The 21,991-nt window shown below is 38.7% G+C and overlaps 1 protein-coding gene across 4 annotated transcripts in view; it reads left to right on the forward strand.

Moving 5' to 3' along the window:
- The first annotated feature begins 2,773 nt into the window (after positions 1 to 2,773).
- NAP1L1 (nucleosome assembly protein 1 like 1) overlaps positions 2,774 to 21,991 on the forward strand; it is a 31,163-nt gene continuing 11,945 nt past the window's right edge. For 3 of the 4 annotated variants that reach the window (XM_004417882.3, XM_014794845.2, XM_004417883.3), the window contains exons 1-4: positions 2,774 to 2,924; positions 12,760 to 12,796; positions 17,360 to 17,445; positions 18,951 to 19,053. In XM_004417882.3, the coding sequence (XP_004417939.1) occupies positions 12,780 to 12,796; positions 17,360 to 17,445; positions 18,951 to 19,053 (206 nt within the window). In that variant the 5' untranslated portion in view covers positions 2,774 to 2,924; positions 12,760 to 12,779. The remainder of the gene's footprint in view (positions 2,925 to 12,759; positions 12,797 to 17,359; positions 17,446 to 18,950; positions 19,054 to 21,991) is intronic. The other variant, XM_004417885.3, reaches the window with a different exon arrangement.

A 21,991-nucleotide genomic window follows, 5' to 3' on the forward strand; every position in this document is an offset into this window, starting at 1 on the left:
CTATCTACTAGGGCTTTGGGGGGGGGGAAAAGGAGGATTGGCAACAGATGTTAGCTCAGAGCCGGTCCTCCTCAGCAAAAAGAGGAGGATTAGCATGGATGTTAGCTCAGGGCTGATCTCCCTCACAAAAAAAAAAAAAAAAAAATCTACCAAGGCAAAAAATGGGGGATGAAGGAAAAAGGAACTTTAACTGAAAGTTTAGCATGGTCCAAGATCAGTGATCAGAGCCACCCCTTATTGTAATTAAATTAGATGAGTTAATACATCATGTGATTTGGGATCTAAGAGAGGTCAATTGTGAGAAGCTCAACGGCATCTTCAGGTCAATCACCTTCTACCGCTTTGTCTCATTTTATTTTCTTCATAGGTCTTTTTTGTGTGTGTGTGTGAGGAAGTTCAGCCCTGAGCTAACACCCGTCTCGAATCCTCCTCTTTTTGCTGAGGAAGATTGGCCCTGGGCTAACATCCGTGCCCACCTTTGTCTACTTTATATGGGACGCCACCACAGCATGGCTTGACAAGCAGTGCGTCAGTGCACCCCCCCCAGGGTTCTGAACCTGTGAACCCCGGGCTGCTGCAGCGGAGCTCGCGCACTTAACCGCTATGCCACCGGGCTGGCCCCTCTTCATAGCTCTTTCACTCACTAATATCTAAAAGTATTTCACTACTTGTCTATCATTTGCCCCACCTAACTAGAACATAAGTTCAATAAAATCAAAAACCTTACGTTCCTTGTTCAATGCTGTATTTCCGGTGTTTCAAGTTGTTCCTGACATATAGATATTTGTTGAATGATTGGCCTTCCCTGAACTTGAATGGTAGAGGTTTAGATTTACAAACTGTGGTTCAAAAGATCACATTAAAAGGCCTGCATTATTAGCAATTTATTAGTGTTTTGTTTCTTAGATTGGCTAGATGCACTGAAAGAAGGGGAGGAGGAAGCTGGAGGAAGGAAGAGGAGGCTAGAGAAAAGGAGAAAGAGAGAATATAAACTGGTAATGATAAACCTTTAAACATGGGAGTGGGGTTGAAGCATCAATGCCTGAAATTGGTGGGGCTCTCTGGAGTGGGATAAAAACTATCATGAAGGCTAACTTCTCAATTTGGTCTCTGAAGTTCTGCCACCACAAAGATTTATGAAGGGGAAAGTTATGTAGTTCATTTTTAATATGCTAATTACATTGTATTGTGCATAGCTTTGATTACAATGCAATGCTCTTGAGGGTTCCACTGAAATTAGTGCCAAGTTTATGTACATATTCAGCACTGGTCTACCTAGTTTATGTATTGTGGATTCTTCATAAGGAGTCATCACTGATGTCCATCCTTGTTAGCCTTACATCATTGTCGAGTAGGATGTATATAAAGAAAGAAGGTTGAGAAAAACAAGAGTCATATATGAGGAACCAAAATGAATGGGTAAACTGAGGCATCTGAAGCAGAGTGGGAAAGGCAACTAATTTCAATGAGGTTGGAGAGTGCCAAAGAAAAAAATCCTCTCTGTAAAATGGAATAGAAAGTTGCTAAATGTGAGAGTTACAACAGAGGATTCTAGGCAGTTTGAAGTTCCAAGGAATGCGACATTCAGAGAAGAGGTTCTCAAACTTTTTGGTCTCAGGACCTCTTTACACTCTTAAAATTGAGGTCCCCAAAGAACTTTTATGGGCATTATAGAAACTAATATTTATCATATTAGAAATTAAAATTAAGATATTTTAAGAGTAGTTACTGTTTCATTTAAAAAAAAAAACTGAGTAGAGTGGCATTGTGTTGCCATTTTGCAAATCTCTTCAATGTCTGGTGACATCCAGCAGATGAATGGATTCCAATATTTGCTTGTTTTCAATGTTTCCATATCACATGTCAGGTAGCCTCTGGAAAACTCCACTGTACACTTGTGAGAGAATGCGAGTGCAAAAGGCAAATAACGTTTTAGTATTATTTTGGAAATACTTTTGACTTCTCCCTTAAAAGGGTCTGGGGACCCTCGGATCACACTTTGAGAACCACTGTTTTAAGAGTCAATATTAGTCAATCCAGCATCAATTAAAAGACAACCGTGAGGTTTCACAGGCCTAAGGATTTACATTTTCAGAAAGATGAAACAATAGAGTGTCTCCATTATAAACCATCCAGAGAATACACCGAAATGCCATTTTCACCCATCAAAAGAACTAAGCAGAAATGAGGGATCGCACCTCAAATAAAAGGACGGAGGAGTAGGTTTGAAGAGCATCCCCCGAAGCCCCAGAGTCCTAGAGTTAGAAGAAGCAAACCCGGCAGAAGACGCCGCCGAGGTGGTCAGAAGGAAAGAACTGTTGTTCTTAGGGGGAAAAATGGGCGGGGAGAGAAAATGGTTACCGGGGACCAGGGACTTGCAGGAACGAGGCCGGGAGAGGGACAGGCACGAAAGAGCGCTGGTCGTCAGGATGCGGCAGGCCGGGACTGGGCAGGGTCCCCCGCCCTCAGTCCTCCCAGCACCGCGCCGAGGGGGTGAAGTGGGCCGGGGGCGAGGCGCGCAGGTCAGGGCCCTTCCCGGGAACGGAAGGGGTTGAGATTTCCCTTCCAGCGCAGCGGGGAGAAAAGAGACGGCGGAGCGCGTCGTACGGGGCGGAGGCGGGAACCCGAGGAACCCAAGCGCCGCACAGACGTTGTGGAAGTCGCCAGGGAAGAAGGACGGTTCTGTTGCTAGGCAACCCGTCCTGGGCCCGCCTCCTGCTCGCGTTGCTGGGAGACGGCGAGGCCGGGGGAGGGCGCGGAGTCGGCCCTACGTGCTGACGCTAATTGTATATGAGCGCAAGCGGCGGGCTCTCGGGTCTTTTTTAGCGCCATCTGCTCGCGGCGCCGCCTCCCGCTCCTCCCGCCGCCGCCCTGAGTCACTGCCTGCGCAGCTCCGGCCGCCTGGCTCCCCGCGCTAGACGCTGGTAACGGATGGGGCCTGAGGGGAAGGGGCACGGAGAGGCGGCCGGGCGGCCGGGGAGGGGAGGGGGAACGGGGGCCGAGAGCGGGGCGGCCGGCCGCCCGGGCCTCCTGGAGGCTGAGCCGGAGCCGGCCGTGGGGTTTCGGCCCCGCAGCCTGAGAGGCCCCCGGCCGGCCGGCGCTCCCTTCGGGTCCCGCTGAGGAGACGCGGGGTCGGTGCGGCCTGGAGGGCCGGGGCCGGCTGGCCTCGCCGCGCTTCCGGAGCCCACCGTTTCTCCGCGCGGACGGCAGCGAGGCCGCGGCGACGCCCGGCGCCCTGAGGAGGCGGCGGCCGCGCCGCTGGGGACCGGGAGGCGCCGGGGCGCGGGCCGGCTCGAGGCGCAGCCCACCGCCTGCCGACGCCCCCGCTCTCAAACTACTACCCCGAGGGAGGCCGCGGGGGGATGGAAAGAACGGCGGAGGCAGCGAATTCCGACGGGAGGGAGGGGCGGTGAAGGGCCAGGCCCCGCGGCGGGAGGGGCGGTGAGGCGGCCGGGCTCCCGCCCACCGGGGGCGGCGACCGCGCCGGGAGGGGAACCCCCGGCGGTCCTCGACACGTGGCCGCCGGGCCGGACGGGAGACCCCCGGCCGGGCTGTCCTTACTTCCCTCAAAGTTGTAGCGATGGTGGGATGTGGAAATGAATAGTGAGCGCCTAAGTCCAGCCCTTGGGTTTCCGACTCTCCCTTGCTTTTCTTGGGTCCTGATCTTTTTATGGGTAACGGAGGAAAGTGTGCATGTTAGGTGATGGGTGATGAAGCAGGGCCTCCACTGCCGCGATTTTAAAGAACTACCGCGTGTAAAGCGCTTATGTGAGCCATTATTAACAAAAGATTTTCTTGTGTACTTCAAGTACGGTTAGAATTTGGATGGTTATTTTGACCAGTTTTTTATTTGGGGAGAATTGATCCTAATCAATCTAATCCTCTAGACGGTTCTAAGAAATAAAGGATTTGGCCTGAAATGTCTTTAATTTTTCTAAGACTTCTATTGCTTTCTTACAAATTACTTCCCTTATTGAAGTTGCCAGAATAAGATACTTATCTGGCTGTTTTGTTTTTAAGCTGAGTGGGGGTATGGAGGAAGTATGGGGTGGAATGAGGCCTTAATGTAAGTTTGTAGCCTGCTGCCTTGTCAGTGCCCTCACTTCTCCCTCAAAAAAAGAGGCAGTGAAGGGAGGCGGGGAATGAGGAGGCCCTGTCTGGGAGGGCTGGGCTTTCGGAGTACAGAAAGAATGAATCGGGCACAGGATGTCCTCAAGGAGCCCTTATTGTAGACTATCACTGTCCGGTTAGTTCTGTAAGGACTGCGCTTTAAAGTCTCACAACTTACACGGCCTGTCTGGTTTCAGGAGAGCTGAGCTGTAAAATGAAATTGGCCATTTTTGAAAATAGCATTAAAATATTTCAAATTAGTATTTAGGTTCTATTTTTGTCAGCTTTAATTAATACTACTTATGTATTTACTTAGGAAGTGATAGACCTTTGATTGGATAAGGGAAAAACTTTATATGTAGAATAACTTATTTAAAACTGATGGGAGGTAAATGAGGTTTACAGTGATCTTCTGGGACTATTAAGTCTCATGCTTGTTCACAGTTGCCAGAGTTCAAATTAAGGGCCCAAATCTAAAATGTGTGATTTACTTCTTAAGACTGGTCCTTTGGAGGATAGATGGAACTAAATATTTGGTTGGTCGACTTGGACATCTATCATTATAAAAACCTTGACTTCATATATTGTTTTTTCAGGTTAGTGGTATGTTAATTTGATAAATAGAATTTAAAAAAAAATTCACCATACCAGTTTGAAAATCTTTGTAAATTTCATCTGTTGCAAAGTACCTATTTTTGATATTGGGCCTATTGACAGAAAATTATTAAGCTAATAAGTTACTAAATGTGGCCCATGACTGTTCTCATCCTGTAGAGATTAGAGAAGACAAAAAAACTCAACACTTGTACCAGAACTAATTTAATTCAAAACGCTATTGCTCATTTTATTATTCAACTTTCCCATAGTCTGTGGGTGACTGATTTGATTCTAAACTCCCAAAATATATTCAATAGAGTCCTTTTGTAGGAAAAGGTGCTAAAAGAGGCAAAATCTGTTTGACTTCAATGTATGAAGATGATGTCAAAAAATTACTTCGTTCATTTTTTTGCTTTGTTGTAATTTTGAAATATTAATGAAAGATAAGATTAGAGGAAATGAATCTTGATCAGTTTTGAAAACTAATGATCCATCTATTCAGATCCTTAAGTCTAATTAAACCTGTAATTAATTACTTTTGTGTTCCCAGTTGATTCTTTGAGTAAATATGTTAGCAGCTATTTGGACTTGTACCTTATATCTTGAGCCAAACAGGCAAATTGGTTGTCTGAATATAAAATGTCAAATTGTGATGAGTGCTAAGAAGAAAAAGAAAGTGGGGCAAGTGAGGGATAGAGTAGTATTTATAACATTTGTTCCATGAAGGATCCTCTTATAATGGTGATATTAAGTCCCATTTCATACTAATTTCATCTGAATAAGAAGTTCTCTCCTTGTTGGGCAGAGTAGGGTTTAGAAGATGAGTGCTGTTTGTTCACTTATCCTTGTAAGTTGTTTATTTAGTACATTGACAGCAGACCACTAGATCATATTAGTGGGCTTCCCGCAGAAGGTGCACTCTAGGGCCGGCCCCGTGGCTTAGCGGTTAAGTGCGTGCGCTCCGCTACTGGTGGCCCGGGTTCGGATCCCGGGCACGCACCGACGCACCGCTTCTCTGGCCACGCTGAGGCCGCGTCCCACATACAGCAACCAGAAGGATGTGCAGCTATGACATACAACTATCTACTGGGGCTTTGGGGGGAAAAATAAATAAATAAAATTAAAAAAAAAACTAAAAAAAAAAATGAAGGTGCACTCTACTTCTGCTTACCAACTCTGCCTTTTACTGCTACATGATTTGATACATTTTTACTTTCTCAGAAGTTTTATGCATTTTGATTTTTTATTGAGAAAGGGGGCTGTAATTTTGAATTGTAAGGTAAAGAGGATACAGAAGAGCACAACCAGGGTAAATAATATTAACAGCACTTAATAGATGATTGTTCAGGCAATGTTTTGAATTATTTTACATGTATTATTTTTTTTAAAACTTTTTATTTATTTATCTTTTTCCCCCAAAGCCCCAGTAGATAGTTGTATGTCATAGTTGCACAGCCTTCTAGTTGCTGTATGTGGGACGCGGCCTCAGCATGGCTGGAGAAGCGGTGCGTCCATGCGCCCCCGGGATCTGAACCCGGGCCGCCAGCAGCAGCACGCACTTAACCGCTAAGCCATGGGGCCCGCCCATTTTACATGTATTATTAACTCATTTAATGCTAGAGGTGGGTAATATCAACATTTTAATGAGGAAACTGAGGTACAGAGCAGTTAAAGAACTTATCCAAGGTGACATAACTGAGCAGTGATGATTTATGATGAGGATTTTGTATTGGTTTTAAGGGGAGTGCCCTTGACTTAAACTGTTAAGCTGTACGTCAACTTGGCATTCAAAAGCACTTTTGCTTGGGTTCCACTGTGCTCCAAGGAAAAGCCTACAGCACTTATTAGGCCAACATATGTCTGATAGATAGAGAGCTAGATATTCCACGTGAATAAATTGTTTTTGTTTGTTAATCTTGGGTGAATTTTTACCACATAGCAGTCCAACCCAGTAACGTTTCTCTGCTATTGCATCAGATAATACTCTGAGATCCCTTGGACAGAAGGTAGTGTTCTCAAATAGGAGTCCATTTTGCTTGGGACTCTAATACAAAAGTCAGTTCTAAGTTGACTCTTGATATCTCTGAAGTGAAAAAGTGAGCACAAAAAATAAGATGTTCTGACTGTGAGGTTGTATTGGAGCCAAATAAAGTATGGAGCCCCTGGATCACTTAAAATGTTAATAGAACAGCAGTGTCTGAAATGCACATCATTTAAAGTGCATTTGGAATGAGACGGGGTCTGAGGTAGAGGGAAATCTTATCATCCTTGGGATATTGCTGGTCCCTTTGAACTCTTTTGCTTTAAAACATTTGCAGTTTTTAATGATTGGCTGTTTCACCATGAAGTAGTCATTTTCTGTAAAGGAATAATAACTGGGTTATTTTCTGTATAATCTGTGTAGCAGTAAGCTGAGAGAAAGCACCTTGCTTTTTGGAATAGTGGGCATGGGTTTTGGAAGTCAGATTTTAATTGTTAATGTCTTCACTTGCCTCTTGTGTGTTAACTGAGCAAGTTGCTTAATATTTTATCTGCAAATAAGAGGAAAGCCTATAAGAGCCCCTTACAGGGTAGGCTCCATAAACGTTAGCTTTCTTTACTTCTCATTGAAAGTAGGGAGAACTTATTCAGAATCAGGTTTCCTGGAATGGTAAGTTATTTGATAGCACGTATCTGGACATCTAGCAATTATGAGACCACAAAATGATCAGTTTATGGTCTGATGGAATCACTTGTTTTCCTACTCTTTCTCTGAGGGAAGATTTTCTTTGTGTTCAAGCTCTCAGGTTAAGATTTGTCTTGGGTCATGTTATGAAGCATGTCTTTCCATTGAGATATTGTATATATTGGGTAGTGAGTTGAACCTTTCATTATATAGTGACCTTTTTATCTCTAGTAATGCTTTTCCTTAAAGTCTATTTTTCCTGATGTTAGTACAGTGATACCAGCTTCCTTTTGGTTAGGATTTTATTTTACTTTGAAACTATATAACATTATGTTATAGATGTGTTTCTCATAAATGGGATGTAGTTGGATTTTCTTAAAGCTAGTCTGACAGTTTTTAATGGGAGCCTTTAGTAGATTTACATTTAATGTAATTACTGTGGTTTAAGTCTGATTTTTTTTGTGCTTTCCATTTGTCCAACCTATTTTTCTTTTAGGTTGATGAAAAAAATATTTTAATGGTTTTTCTTCAACTTTGGAAGTTATATGTTCGGTTTCCAATCTTTTGGAAATTAGAACATGTATACTTAAGAACTTTAGAATATTTTAATCCATGTTGTCCCCTCTTATCCTCTCCACTGACTTAATGTTGTGGTAGTTTACATTTTCTAACACACAGTGGTGATATTTCTTTTAAAATATTTATTTAGATATATCCTTTTTGCACCTCATTTGTTCTTGTATCTTAGACCTTCCATCTGGGATCACTTGCCTTCTTCGAGAAGAATATGCTTACAGAGTTTTCTAGTGAGAGTGCTGGAGATATTTTTGCCTGAAAGTGTCTGTTTCACCTTCGTTCTAAAAGGATGTTTTGGTTGGGTATAGTATTGTAAGATCCTTGTTATTTTCAACACATTAAGCACTACAGCATATTCTGTTGTCTCTTGGTGTCTATTACTGAAGAGAAAACAGCTGTCAGTCTTTTGTGCCCTTGAAGTTAATCTAAGTCTTTTCTCTGCTTTTGTGATAACTTCTGTCTTCGGTGTCTTCCCTTTTCACTGCTGTGTCTAAGTGGATTTCTTTTTTATTTATCCTAATTGAGATTTGTAGAGCTATCTTACATTAGTTCTAGAAAATTTTTAGCTGTCAATTTCTTTAAATATTCTGCCTATTCTCTTCTCTACTCCTAAAACTTGTATTAAATCATTGTTACACTTTATTGAGTCCTAAAATGTCTTCTAACTTTGTTAGAAGTATTTTCCATCCTTTAGTGTCTGCATATTTTGGAAGATTTCTTCTAAGCTTGCTTCCAGCTCACCTAATTCTCTCTCTAGCTGTGTTTAGTCTACTGTTAAACTTGTGTGTTTAGTTTGATTTCCATTATTTTTATTTCTAGAAGTTTTATTTAGTTCTTTGCCAAATTTGCTGTATTGCCTTTAATAGATGACTGTTCCTTGCAGATACTGCTGCAGACACTGTTTTCAAACGTAGCAAGCATGGTTGTTTTTGTCTCTGTTTGTAGTTATAAGTTTGTCTGTAGTCTTTTTGACAATATTTAAGTCTTTGTAGGGCTGGTTTCTGTTGTATTCTTTTCTCTTGCTCCTCTTGGTCTTGAAAATTACTTGTATGGAATTATTTGAGGTCTAGGATGAAGGTGCCTTTCACTTACATTTGGATATGCAGGTGCCTAGGAATACTAGCAGACAGAACACTCTAAGTCATAGCTTGGGGTTTTGGGGGCAACACTGATGAGGTGAATTTGGGGTTTTCTCCAGTAATACTGGTTTATTATCCCTGAGAATATAGCACTTTGGGGTTCCTGCCTAATTTGGGAGGGTTGCTATAGAGATTCCCCACCCTGGATAGGCCCAGGGCTTTTGATTTCACCCCCCAGGAGGTCACATTTGATATTGGCAGTTGCCCTCAAGGCAAAAGTGGCTTCCTTCTGCTTAGTCTTTTGCTTCTTGTTTTGCCTTCGTTTTTGGGTCAGTAATTCCTTACTATGTTGTTAGCATTTTCCATACTTTGAAGATTTTAACAAATATTTTATTCTGTACTTTCAATTATTTTTTATCGGTAGAGTTGGTCTGCATAATCTAGCTTGTCACTACCAGGAATGGAAATTCTTCAGATTTCGTAGAAAGCAATTTCATGTCTGATAAATAAAGTTCTCATTGATTTTATTTAATGTTGTTGACTACAGTAAAAAAATAAATGTAGATGTTAACCTAAACCTGTGTTTCTCAGTAAGATCTGATTTTGTGAGACTGCTTGCCTCAGAAACAAGGTTTCTTGTTTAGTACGCAGATTTTTGGGTCCACTTCCTCAGACCTGTTGGTTCAGTGTCTGGTTATGGGACTCTCTTTTTTTTTAAGTAAACTTACTTGTAATTTTCGATTTACAGGAAAGGCATAGAGGTAGTTTGGAGAGTTCCCATATGCCCCTTACCCGTTTCCTCTAATGCTGACATCTTAACATTAGCAACTCAGCTGATTATTTTGCAGAAACACAGACCCTATGATAGCAAAATGGACAGAATGAAAAAATAGCTTTTGTTTATTGAGTATTTAATAGGTGTCAACACAAGTTAAGTCTTTTACGTGAATTTCTTTCTTAATAAGAACAATCCAGTGAGGGAACAATTTTTCCCTACTTTTTGTAGATGATGAAATAAGGCCAGAAGTTGTTTGCCTGAGCTAGATTGCTACAAAGCTGGTGTCAAACCAAGTGATCTGACTACGAAATTAGGCCTACTTTAAACAACGAAAGTGTGTACAACCAAGAAATCTGATTTAGCCGGGATGGGCAGATTGGAGAGGGCATCTCTGAAGAAGTAAATGCTATCCTGTTCTGCTAGAATCCTCTTTAATAAAGAATCAAGAGAATTGCATTGTAGGAGTCTGAATTCTAAATGTAATGCCACGAAGTGGACACTGAGAGTAGCAGTGTACCCGTTCTTCTGTGAACATGTTAAAATGTTATAAAAATTTGAATTTAGAAGTTTCGGGAGATTTTTTGTTTTGTATTTTTGATAGTTGCTGGGTTTACTAGACACTATGTGTTCAACTCAGCAAATTCCAAAATATTATTAAGTATGTGTCTGTGTATGGGAAAACCAAATAATACAGAATGAAGCATAAGTTCTCATTTACTCCCAGTCTTGTCTTTCTTATAGGTAACTACTGGTAAAACTTAGGTAAAAACTTAGGTTTCAGGTGTATCTTTCCAGAAATGTTTTGTTCATAAGAAAGTTTGTGGGTATATGAGCATGCATATTCATATATATATATTTCATATCCAGATTGGATTTTATCATACATCCTTGACTCCTGCTTTGGTGCTCTTTCCATGTCAACTCAGAGATCTGCTTCATTTTTGACTGCAAAGCATTCCATTGTATGCACATTCCTTGCTGTATATACTAAGTTTATTTTTGATGAGATAAGTAATTAGTTGTAGCTGACATATGTGTATGTGTATCTATAAATGTGTATATATAGATACACACACGCACACACACTTTGTGTACTACCCTGAAGGATACAGTGGCAGTGATTGGCAAAAGGAGGTGTGATCCCTGTAATCGTGAATCTTGTCATCTGATCAGTTGGGGGAGACAGACCTTAGTCAAATAATCACAGTAATTTACAACTACAAACTTGAGACATCTTATGATAGAAAGAAATAGAGCTTTATAGGAGTGTACAACCAAGAAATTTTGTTTAACCAGAATGTACAGGTTGGAGGAGGCATCTCTGAAGAAGTAAAACTTTTGAGCTGAGAGCCAAAGGGTGTATAGGACTTGTTAAAACTAGGCTTTTGGAGGAACATTTTAGGCGAACATGAAAAGCATGGGCCCTTAGATTCTTCATATAATTTTTTTCATCATAGATTCTCGTAAGTGAATAACTAAGACTGGAGATGGAGATATTTAAGGCTTTTGCTATTCCTGTGGCCAAATTGCTCTCCAGAAGGGTGGTAGTTTATAGGAACACTAGCCATACTTAAGCATGCATATTCACTACAATTTTCCCTGCATTAAAAGAAGATCCTTGCTGATTTGATAGACAAACTAGAATCCCACTTGCATTTCTTTGGTTAATAAGATTCAGTATTTTTCTTATTTTTGAATTCATATTTCTTCATATTTTTTGCTATGTGATTTTGTTAATGCTGGCTAATTACCCAGCAGCACTAGAGAAATTTATCAGTGCAATTAGGAATTATTTAAGGCAAATAGAAGAAATTTAAAAATAGAGTAGGATACATTAGGAAGAAATACTTCCTCTATAATTTGTCTCAAGGATGGATATTGCATCAGCAATACTGTTCGAAATATTAGCCCTTGACTCAGTAACTCTTAACTCTTTAAGTAATAAGCATATTAAGCATGTTAGTATGGGAATCATGTACCATTTTGTGAGTTAGAGAGTAATATTTTAATTTTTAAAAGATAAAAACTTGATTTTAATGTGTGATTCTAAACTTGATTTAAATTTTGTTTTTTTAGTAATTTGTGCATTACCTATGGCGTTCAGCTGTTTTCCTGCCTGAATGTAACACATTTTACCTTAACTTTTGGCTTTCTAATACTTTCTCTAAGGTAATACTAATCTTATAGTGAGAAAGAACTTAGGATACACTCGGTTGAGTTCTAGTGGTATTGAGGTCTGTCTGATTGTTGACAGTGTGCCAGCATATCCAGGGTAGACTGGGTGAGTGGTGGTTATCAGAGATGTGACATGAGGTATATTTGAAGAGATGGGGAAGGTTTACTTGACATAGTTGGGATCCAGAGCTTTATAACTGTTATTAAGTAGTTTAAAGGCTGACATTTGATACAAAGATTATTAAACTTTTTTTAAGAAGATCTCGGGGGGGGGCTGCATAATGAGTACAGTAGGTGGCAGATTTTGGCTTTTTAATGAATTTGATAAAAATTAATACTGTTAAAAATGAAGTGGGTTTATTCTGTGAGGTACTAAGTAGCCTAAAAATTTAGGCAAAAATTGACTATTCGTGGTTGTTAAAGGGATTTGAACAAAGACCCTTTGTATTGTTCCTTTTCTGTGATTCTAATGTACATCGGATTCTTTACCAACAGTACTATAAATAAAGTCCTTAACACGATAGATTCTAAATGCCTAGTAGTAACTTACTTTTTTAAAGCAGTATCCTCTGAAAGTTACTTTGGTGACTACTGTGAAAGTCGGTATGTTCCGTGAGTTTTCTTAACACTGATGCTTTTTTAATGGGAGTATACATTTCTTCTTGGGATAGTTTTCAACGTGGTATTGATTTAAAGGATTTTGGCTTCAAATATCTTTATTGATTTTAAATAAATCATATGCCTTTTTTTTTTTTTTAACATTGACTTTCTCTCCATAGATATTTGGAGTTCTTACAACATGGCAGACATTGACAAGTAAGTGGCAGAGAGTTGGTTCTTTTTTCAGCAATTTGGCATCACTTTGTACTGTGATATAGTTAACAGCAGTACTAATTATGTATTATGAAAATGTATGTAATAAGTAATGCTTCGTACCTACTATTATAAAAGTTGGGTACAGTGTATCCAAGACAAAATATAGTATATATAATCACTGTCATAAATATAGTAAACCATTTGTCAGTGTTTATTCTTAGGAAAGTGCTGAGCCCAATAATGAATCATAAATACTTGCAGAATTCATTTTTACCATATATGTATTTCCCAAAGATTTTACTGCTTACATTGTAATATATCATACATACAAGATAAAAAGTGTATAAGATGTATATGTAGAGTTTAAAGAATAGTAGGGCGCTTGTACACAAGTTTAAAAAATAAAGCATTACCATTAGAAGCCCTGTGTGCCCCTTCTCGATTGCATCCTGCACCTTACCTCTCCAGAGGTGAAAGCACCATCTTGGCTTTTGTCTAATTCATTTCTTTGTTTTTATTTAGAGTTTTACCACTTACAGACTCTTAATCAGTGTTTAATTTTGAAAATTTGAATGGCAGTCACAAACTTAGCTGTGTAAAGAATAAAGGAATATTACCACTATTAGTTGAGGGTTCCAAGGAAGGAAAATAAAAAGCAAAAGAGACTATTTGGGTCATAGTCTGGCTTCAGCTGTCCGGAGACTTTTAGAAGGGCTTATTTTGGAGAAGTCAGTGGACAAGGTCATGCATCCTGGAAATGTAGGTTTAATGAAGTTGGCATCTGGCAGGGTTCTAGTGTGGATGGATGTCTTGCAGAAATATGGTCAGGGAGAATGGGATGAGCCGTGCTGTCTATTGTAATTTCTCAGTAGCCTGCCAGCTCAGGAGTAGGTTTAAACAGTAGGTTAAATATGGGGATGGGGGGCTATGATGTGACTATCCACAGCTGTAGTAGGCAGCAGAGCATGGAGGTGGGAGGGCAGGAAACGAGCACAGGGCACCATGTTCAAGTACAGTCACATGCCGCATAATGACATTTCAGTCAACGACAGACTGCATTTATGACAGTGGTCCCATAAGATACTAACCTTAGTATAATCCTAGGCATGTAGTAGGCTATACCATCCAGGTTCTTGTAAGTACACTCTGATATTCACACAATGATGAAATCACCTAATGACGCTTTTCTCAGAACCTATCCCTGTCGTTAAGCATGACAGTACATATAAGAAACTGGCCAATCCTCCTATGCCTGCTGTCTTCAGTATGGCAGCAGGCATTTTAGTGATGATGGCTCTCAAAGTGATTGTCTCCTGAATCACACTGCTCCCATCTAAATTGCTTAACCTTGGTTAAACTGTTGTCATTGTGGATCTGATTTTACTGTCTTCCTGGGGTTTCCTTTTGTTTCTCCTCTCTTGGGTTTGCTGTTTGCTATATCCCATGTTGTTTTTTTTTTTTGGTTCTTTAGGACCTTCTTTGAAGAGTATGAGGGAAGTAAATTATTTTGAGATATGGCATGACTGAAAATGACTATTCTACCCTTGTGCTTGATAGATAGGGTATAGAATTCTAATTTGGGAATCATTTTTCTTGAGAATTTTGAAGGCATTGCTCCATTGTCATCCCCCTTGCAGTGTTGCTGTGTTGAAGTCCAAAGTCATTATAATTCTTGATCATTTGGATGTGGCACTTTTTTTAAACATATACATATATAGATAGCTATTTCTGGAAGCTGCTCTGGCTTCGGAGTTCAGAAATTTTCACATTCTTAGGTCTGTTTTTTTTTTTTTATCCTAGTGTTAGATGTTTGGTAGTGGACCTTTTCAGTCTGGCAGCTCGATGGCTTTCACTTTTGGGGGGAATTCTTGACTTATTTTGTTGATTGTCTTGTTTCCATTTTCTCTTTCTGGAGCTCCTGTTATGTTATATGTTGGACTGGTTCTTCTATTTACCTTTTGTCCTATTTTCCGTCTTTATCTCTTTGCTCTTCTTTCTGGCAAAGCTGAAGAAACTTGATCTTTTAACTCTTGTATTGAGTTTCTAAATTTCTATTGTTTTAGTTTTCAAGAGCTCCTTTGCTCTCTGTTCCTGTTTTTATAGCATCTTGTTCTTATTTCATTGGTTGTAATATCTTTCCTCTGGATGTTTCTTTCCCCTGTATAGTCTGTTTGTGCTTAAATTATTTTTCCTCCCTTGTTTTGGTCTCAATGTAAGAGCTTTCCTCAAATAGGAGGCAATACATGGTTGTTTGCTCATTAAGATTGGGGTGGGGGGAAATGCACAGTTGAAGAATGTTTTTAAAAACTTGATTGGAAAATTTGAGTGTTGAGGAGAGGGAGGCTTGTCAATTTAGAATTTTAATGTAATCATCAGGATGGGCATTTGTTGTGAGAATCTCTGGTGTCAAAATGGTATTTTTGTCTGAGCTGATCAGATACCTCAGGGAAGAGTGTTTGGGTAAAGATCGGCTTCCGGTATTCCAGGAGCCAGATGAGCAGAAGGCAGCTAGGAAGGGGTCTCTACATTCAGCATTCTAGTGTGTATGTTGTCCTGTCTAACTGTGGTCCTCTAGTCCGAGCTCTCAGTTTAACCCTTTCCAGAGAAGGAACTGTCATAGTTCAGAATGAAGGAGAAGATCTGAGGATTTAACTGCTTGTCAGTTTTTGTTTAGTACTCCCTGTTTTATCCACCTTCATCCCCTAGCCTTGGTTCTGGAAGTGTCCTTTTTAAGATTCTGTGTTTGGACTGGTTCTCAGCTTTCCCCTCTGCCAACTTAGATTTCAGTTCTCAGTAAAGTTGCTGCTTTTTATCTCCTTGTCCTTCTGTGTTTGTTTAAAAACCCCTGTATCATAATTCTAGGGGGGGATTTTGGAAGGATTAAGATTGGATGAGTATGCAATCTACCATCCTAACCTTGAAATGCTTGTTTTATTTTAAACTTTGAAAAAAGAATTAGTTGGCTGTGATAGCTTGACCCCCCCCCCCCACTCCCCTCCATTTTCAAATTTTGGATGCCTGTGAGCCATGGGAGGGTGAGAGCAAAGAGGGTATTCTCATTCTTTAAAGCAGGAGCAGCAAACTTTCTCTGTAAAGGACCTGATCCTAAATATTTTAGGCATCTTGGGCCATATGGTCTCTTGCAGCTACTCAGCTCTACTGTTTTAGTGCAAAAGCAGCCATAGACAATACGTAAAGGACTTAATGGGGCTGTGTTCCAATAAAACTTTATTTACAAAAATACTAGTGAGCTGGATTTGACCATGTGACCTAGTTTCTGGACCCTTGTTGTAAAGCATTAAGATTTAGATGTTCAGTAAATGATTGAATGAAATGACACTGGAGGAAGAGCTGTTCCATGTTTTTAGTTGGCTGCCCTTAACTCTAAGTATGCTTAAGTGAATATTAAGTCAAAGATACTCCAGAAATAATCTGTATCGTTTCTGCTGGGAAGGCTTTTTTTTTTTCTTAGTTGACAGGAACATAAATTTTGCCAGCAGAATACAGTTGACCTTTTTTGTACTTGTTCCTATATGAAAATTAGATAGTGTTTATCCCTGTATGAAAATAAAATTTGCTTTGTTTAGACCAAATATTAAAATGTAAAATCACACAAGGAATTGTATGGTGACCTGTGTATTGACTTAGGTATCCTTATTCCCCTTTTAATGCTGATTGTAATCTCATGTTCAAAAACTAGATTTTTAAGATGAAATGGGAAGAATATTAACTTATTAGTTTTTATCTTCTCTTTCATTGGTGCCATTCTTCTGGCTTTTCTCTAAGCATGAAGTAGACTCAGGTCTTCTTAACTTTTACTTTTCTTCCGTATCTCCATTATGAAGTAAAGAAAAAGGAAGAAAGTCCAAAGATAGTGAGTACAGGCTGATGTGGTCACTCGACAGCCATCAGGGATCCAGAATCCTTCTCTTTTTTCAAACTCCTTCTTTCTTAGCTAGTGACTTCCATTTTCTGTGATTGTTATGGTCCAACATTCCTGCTGGAGTTCTAGCCATCACATTCCTATTATAGGAAGCGAGCATGATCAAAAAGGCCTCCCAGCTGTTTACCATCCTATAAAGGAAGCTTCGTCAAAGTTTCACACTACTGCTTTTTATCTCACTGCCAAAACATAGTCACATAGCTACATTTAGCTAAAAGGTAGGCTGGGAAATGGAGACTTTTTAGTTTGGTGTATTGCCGTATAAAATCAAGAGTGCTGTTACTAAGAAGAGTGAAATCAACAGATACTGGGTAGAAAGCACGTACTTCCTGACATCACATCCTCTGAACCAAAACCTATCAAATCACATTTTAAAAGCTTGAAGTATAAAATTTATATTTGACCATATGCTTTTAAATGAAATTTTAAGTACTTCCTATTTGTACTTGTTTACAAATGAAGTTAGAAAGCAAACTGAATTACGTTTTGGATTTCCTATTTCATATTTTTGAAAGAGGCATATTAACCTAGAAAATGGATTGAAGTTTTTCTACTATAATTTTTTTTTTTTTTTTGTAATTGGTACATTTGAACCTTGGTGTGATACTGTGATATTGTAGCAAAGAACAGTCTGAACTTGATCAAGATTTGGATGATGTTGAAGAAGTAGAAGAAGAAGAAACTGGTGAAGAAACAAAAATCAAAGGTATTATTTTAAGTTACTTCAGGAACCGGTGATTACTGGCACATGTCTTCTGGAGGATAGTAATAAATACCGTTCTTTTTTTGGATCCTTGTCCACTTGACCCACTGGCCCATACCTCCAGTTTAATAACAGTTTCTGTGTGTGTGTGTGTGTGTGTGTGTGTGTGTGTGTGTGTGTGTGTGTGTGAAGGGGTGGAGGGAGGGAGGAAAGGAGGGGAAGATGGAGTTGGAGTGGTAGTAAGGGAGGAAGGTATGGATATGGTGACCCATCAGAAGTCACTGTGTATACCCTCTACTGCTGGAGTGACATGGTATAGCTGTGTCAAACAGCTCTCCATGAGTTTTGTCTGAATTTAGAAATGTTACAGATGGTGGTGGGAGTTGTTTTTGGTGGTGCTTCTAAACAAATAAGATTAGCTTAGACTTATTTGAAAATGTTGAGTATTTAATATGTAGAAATGTCTGCTTTTTAAATCTATTCCAACCAAAGACCAAAAGAGACATTTATTAAATGTAGACAAAATCACTCAAAATTTTCTTTAGCAAATAATTTTAAAAGGTAGTGATGGTGGTAGGGGATTATACTGCTTTTGGTTATGCCCTGTAGATATGGGCCAAGAATATTAAGGTACTAGATGAATCAACTTTTCGTTTTTAAGCCGGCATAAGGTTAATTATGAAACGACTACTGAATTTCTAGCCTCAGCTTTCGTCTTGCAACATTTTCTTAAAAGGTACAGGACTGTATCCTTAGTGGCCGATATTGATATTTCTAAAAGCATGTGGGTTATCACAACTGTACATCATCCAATAATCAAATTAATATTAGAAGTAAATTGACCTTTAAAAACATAATTGGGAAAGTTAATGGCAATTTTGTGTGATGTCTGATAAAGAAGATAAGAGCAAAATAATTTGTTTTGCATAAATGTAGCTTATTTTTGGATTGTGTAATTTTTAGATGCCATTAATAACTAAATTTTGTTTGGCATTAGTTACAGCCTTTGACTATTTCAACTATTAACTTTCTCTATTCACATACACACAAGCACATTATACATGCGTCAAACAAATATTCAGGTCACCCACTCTGCCATCTTTCTCCCAGGCTTGAAACTGTCACTATATTTGCAGTTTTCTGATATGTGTTGTCTGCCTTCAAAGGATTATCAAGAGTAATAGATAGGCATCTGGATGAAGCCTTGAGCTTCCCAAAATGGCAGGTGGGTAAAACACAAGACAGTAGAAGAGAAAGGATATTGTTCATAGTAGTTGTGGCAGTGGCCTTGAGAAGTGGTGTGCATTAGAGATCATTAGGAATCTGAACTTTCCCTGCACATTGGCTTTTCCTAGAGTGAATTTTCCTTAGCTTGCTGCTCACCTCTTCTCATACCAGTGATTTAAGGGCTGATTAGGAAAACTTCATGATTGGATTGTCCTTATTAAATTGACGTAATACATTTTCATAAAATCCTTCTTTCGATGCCCCCCCTTTTTTTCTTAAAGCGCGTCAGCTGACTGTTCAGATGATGCAAAATCCTCAGATTCTTGCAGCCCTTCAAGAAAGACTTGATGGTCTGGTAGAAACACCAACAGGATACATTGAAAGGTACAAGTTCTTCTTTTTCATAGTCCTTATTTATCTTTCTATGATCAACATTGCAGGTGTATCTATTTTTAAGACCATCTGGGACTTAATTTAAGTAATAGGGGAAAGCTAATGTCTGTCAGTATCTAGTAAAGGGTTATTGGGAGTTTAAAATTTTGCTATGTACCACCAATTTAGAGTTGGTCTTTTAAAAAAGTTGATTTTTGTTAATCTCCACAGGAAGTATACTGATCTTAACTGTTTCTGAGATCTGTTTAGAGGTTTGTTAGAAATGCACAAAATTAGAAGAAATAAAGATTTTAAAAATTTCATTGGTGATAGAAATCATTAATAGCAGCCCAAATTTACATAGCTTTATGATTTTAGGATCATCCATGTTGCTATCTATATGTATCTCTCTAGTCAGTAGCTTTTTAATGTTGCCTAGTTGTCCATGATGCGTGTCCGCCATGTTTTATTACACCCTTTTTCTTTGATGGACACTTAGATTTCCTCCAAGCTTCATCAGATTCCATTGGAGTCATCATCCTTGTGCATATCCTTTTAAGGAACTGTGTAAGAATTTTGGGGGGATATGTACTTAGCAATGGAATTGCTAGTTATGGGGTATGCAAGCCTTAAGTACTTCTAGCTTGCTTTCTAGAATGACTGTATCCAGTGAATGAAGGTTGCTTTATTCTTGTATCCTTGCCAACAGTTGGAATCATTCAGCTTTATAGTTCTTTTGTTTTTAACAGTGTAAGAGATAGAGGCTCATTTTGTTTTATTTGTATTTTCTGATTTCTAATGGGTTTTGAGCTTCTCTTCATAATGATTGTGAGCCTTTTAGGTTGCTCATTTATACCCTTTGCCCATTTTTCTATTGGAATTGACTGTCTTTTTCTTGTTTTGCAGGAGTTATGTATTCTAGGTGTTAATCCCTTATCAATTTTAGGCTTTGTAAATAATCTGTGTCATTTCTGTTAACTTTATCCATAGCAGCCTCCATTAAACATAAATCCTTAATTTTTATGTTCGTTATATTTTTGCCTTATTGTTTGTTTTGAAGTTAAGAAGTTCTTCCTAGTTCTTTCTCCATTTCCTATTGACTAGTTTTACCTTTCATCTTTAGGTCTTTAACTCCTCTAGAGTCCACCTTTTAGTTGGTATAAATAGGCATCTAGTTCCTTTTTTTCTGTTTATTTTTTAGTGAGCTAGTTTTCATAACACTTCACTAAACAGTTCATTCTTCCCCCATTTATCCTACCCCACCTTTATTGCATATCAGTTTCTTATAAACACCTGTGTTTGTCTCTGAGCAGCACTCTTCTATTTCATTGGTCTTTTTGTCTGTTCTTTTGCCTTTGTCACACTTATTTACTGTGGATTTATAGTATGTCTTAATATCTGCCAAGGTGAGTTGCTTTCTTCAACCACCCCTGACCCCCTACAGAACACACTGTTAAGGTTGTCCTAACCATCTGTAGACCTTTATCCCATGTATGGTTGACAGTAAGTTTATCCGAGTTCTCTCAAAAACAAACAAAAAACCTGAAATTTTGATAGGAATTACATTGAATATGTAAACATGGTGGAGAATTACAACTTTTTAATAATAAGTTGTCTCATCCATATCCTTCTGTTTATTCAGATCATATTCTGTGTCCTTTATTATGAAGTTTTGGTCAAAGTATATTCTTGGTTAATTCCTGTATACTTTAGTTGTGTTGCTGTTCTGAACAGTATCTTATTTTTTATTGTATCTTCGTTGGCTGCTGTTGTTGTAGAGAGGAGTGCTATTGATTTTTTTTTTGAGTTGATCTTATATCCAGAAATCTTGCTAAACTTGCGTAATTTGTTCTATTTTTTTCTACCATAAGCAAGATCTTATCTGCAAATGACAGTTTTAGCTCTAATCTTCTACATTACACCACACTGCATGTTTATTTTTCTTTCTTTAGAACATTGGTCAGGACTTTCAGTGCTATGTTAAATATTAGCATTAAGAATGGGCATCTTTTTCTTACTTCCAGTCTTAACCAGGAATGGATATAAGATCTCTCCATTAAATTTGGTGTCTGATTTTTTATGACCTTTTTTCTGTATCAATTCAGATGGTCTTTTGACTTTTTCTTTGAATCTGTTAAGTACATATATATCCTTGGAAATATATATTTGGATATCAAACTAGCCTTGCATTCCTGGAATAAACTTAATCACGTTGTATTATTGTTAGACTGTTGAGTTGGGTAGTTAATAAGTTAAGTCCCTATTCATTAGTGAAATGAGCTTGTGTGTGCATATATAATAAAGAAACCTTCAGGGGATGGTAATTCTATCCCCTGGTTTTAGAGTCAAGATTTCAGCTGCCTAATGAAATGAACAGTGCTGCTTTTACTTTTTTCCCTGTTTTCGGGAATAGCTTGTATAAGATAGGAATTAACTGTTCCTTGAACAGTTGGTAGAACTGTTCTAAAAATTGACTTGGGCCTTTGGTATTTGGCAACTAGAGGTTTTGGGGAATTTTTCTTTTTTCTTTTTTTATACTAATTGACTTCTTCAGGTTCTCTTGTGCCAATTTTGGAGTTCTATATTCTTTTAAAATATGTGAGTTTTATCTGGGTTTCAAATTGTTTAGTGTGTAATTCATGTTTTAAAAATGTGTGATTATTTTCCCTTTTGGTCTGTATTTTGCATCTTAATTAGTTTTACCAGTTGTCTCAATCTTATTAATGTCTTTTAGAACCAGCTTTTTGATTTTTCGTTTCCATATTGTTTATTATTGCTGCTCTTCTGGCTTTAATGTTATTTCCTTCTTATTTGTGTTTGCTCTAGTCTTCTTTCTTTAATTGAATGCTTTAGTTCATTTGATTTAAAAAAAAATTAATCTGTATCTTTTATGGCCTTAATCTGTTTTTGTAATGTTTTGTGGCTCAGTGAAGATCTATATGCTGAAATT

This window comes from Ceratotherium simum, chromosome 25 (genome assembly GCF_057802395.1).
Source record: "Ceratotherium simum simum isolate JZ-2026a chromosome 25, ASM5780239v1, whole genome shotgun sequence".
NCBI lineage: Eukaryota > Metazoa > Chordata > Mammalia > Perissodactyla > Rhinocerotidae > Ceratotherium > Ceratotherium simum.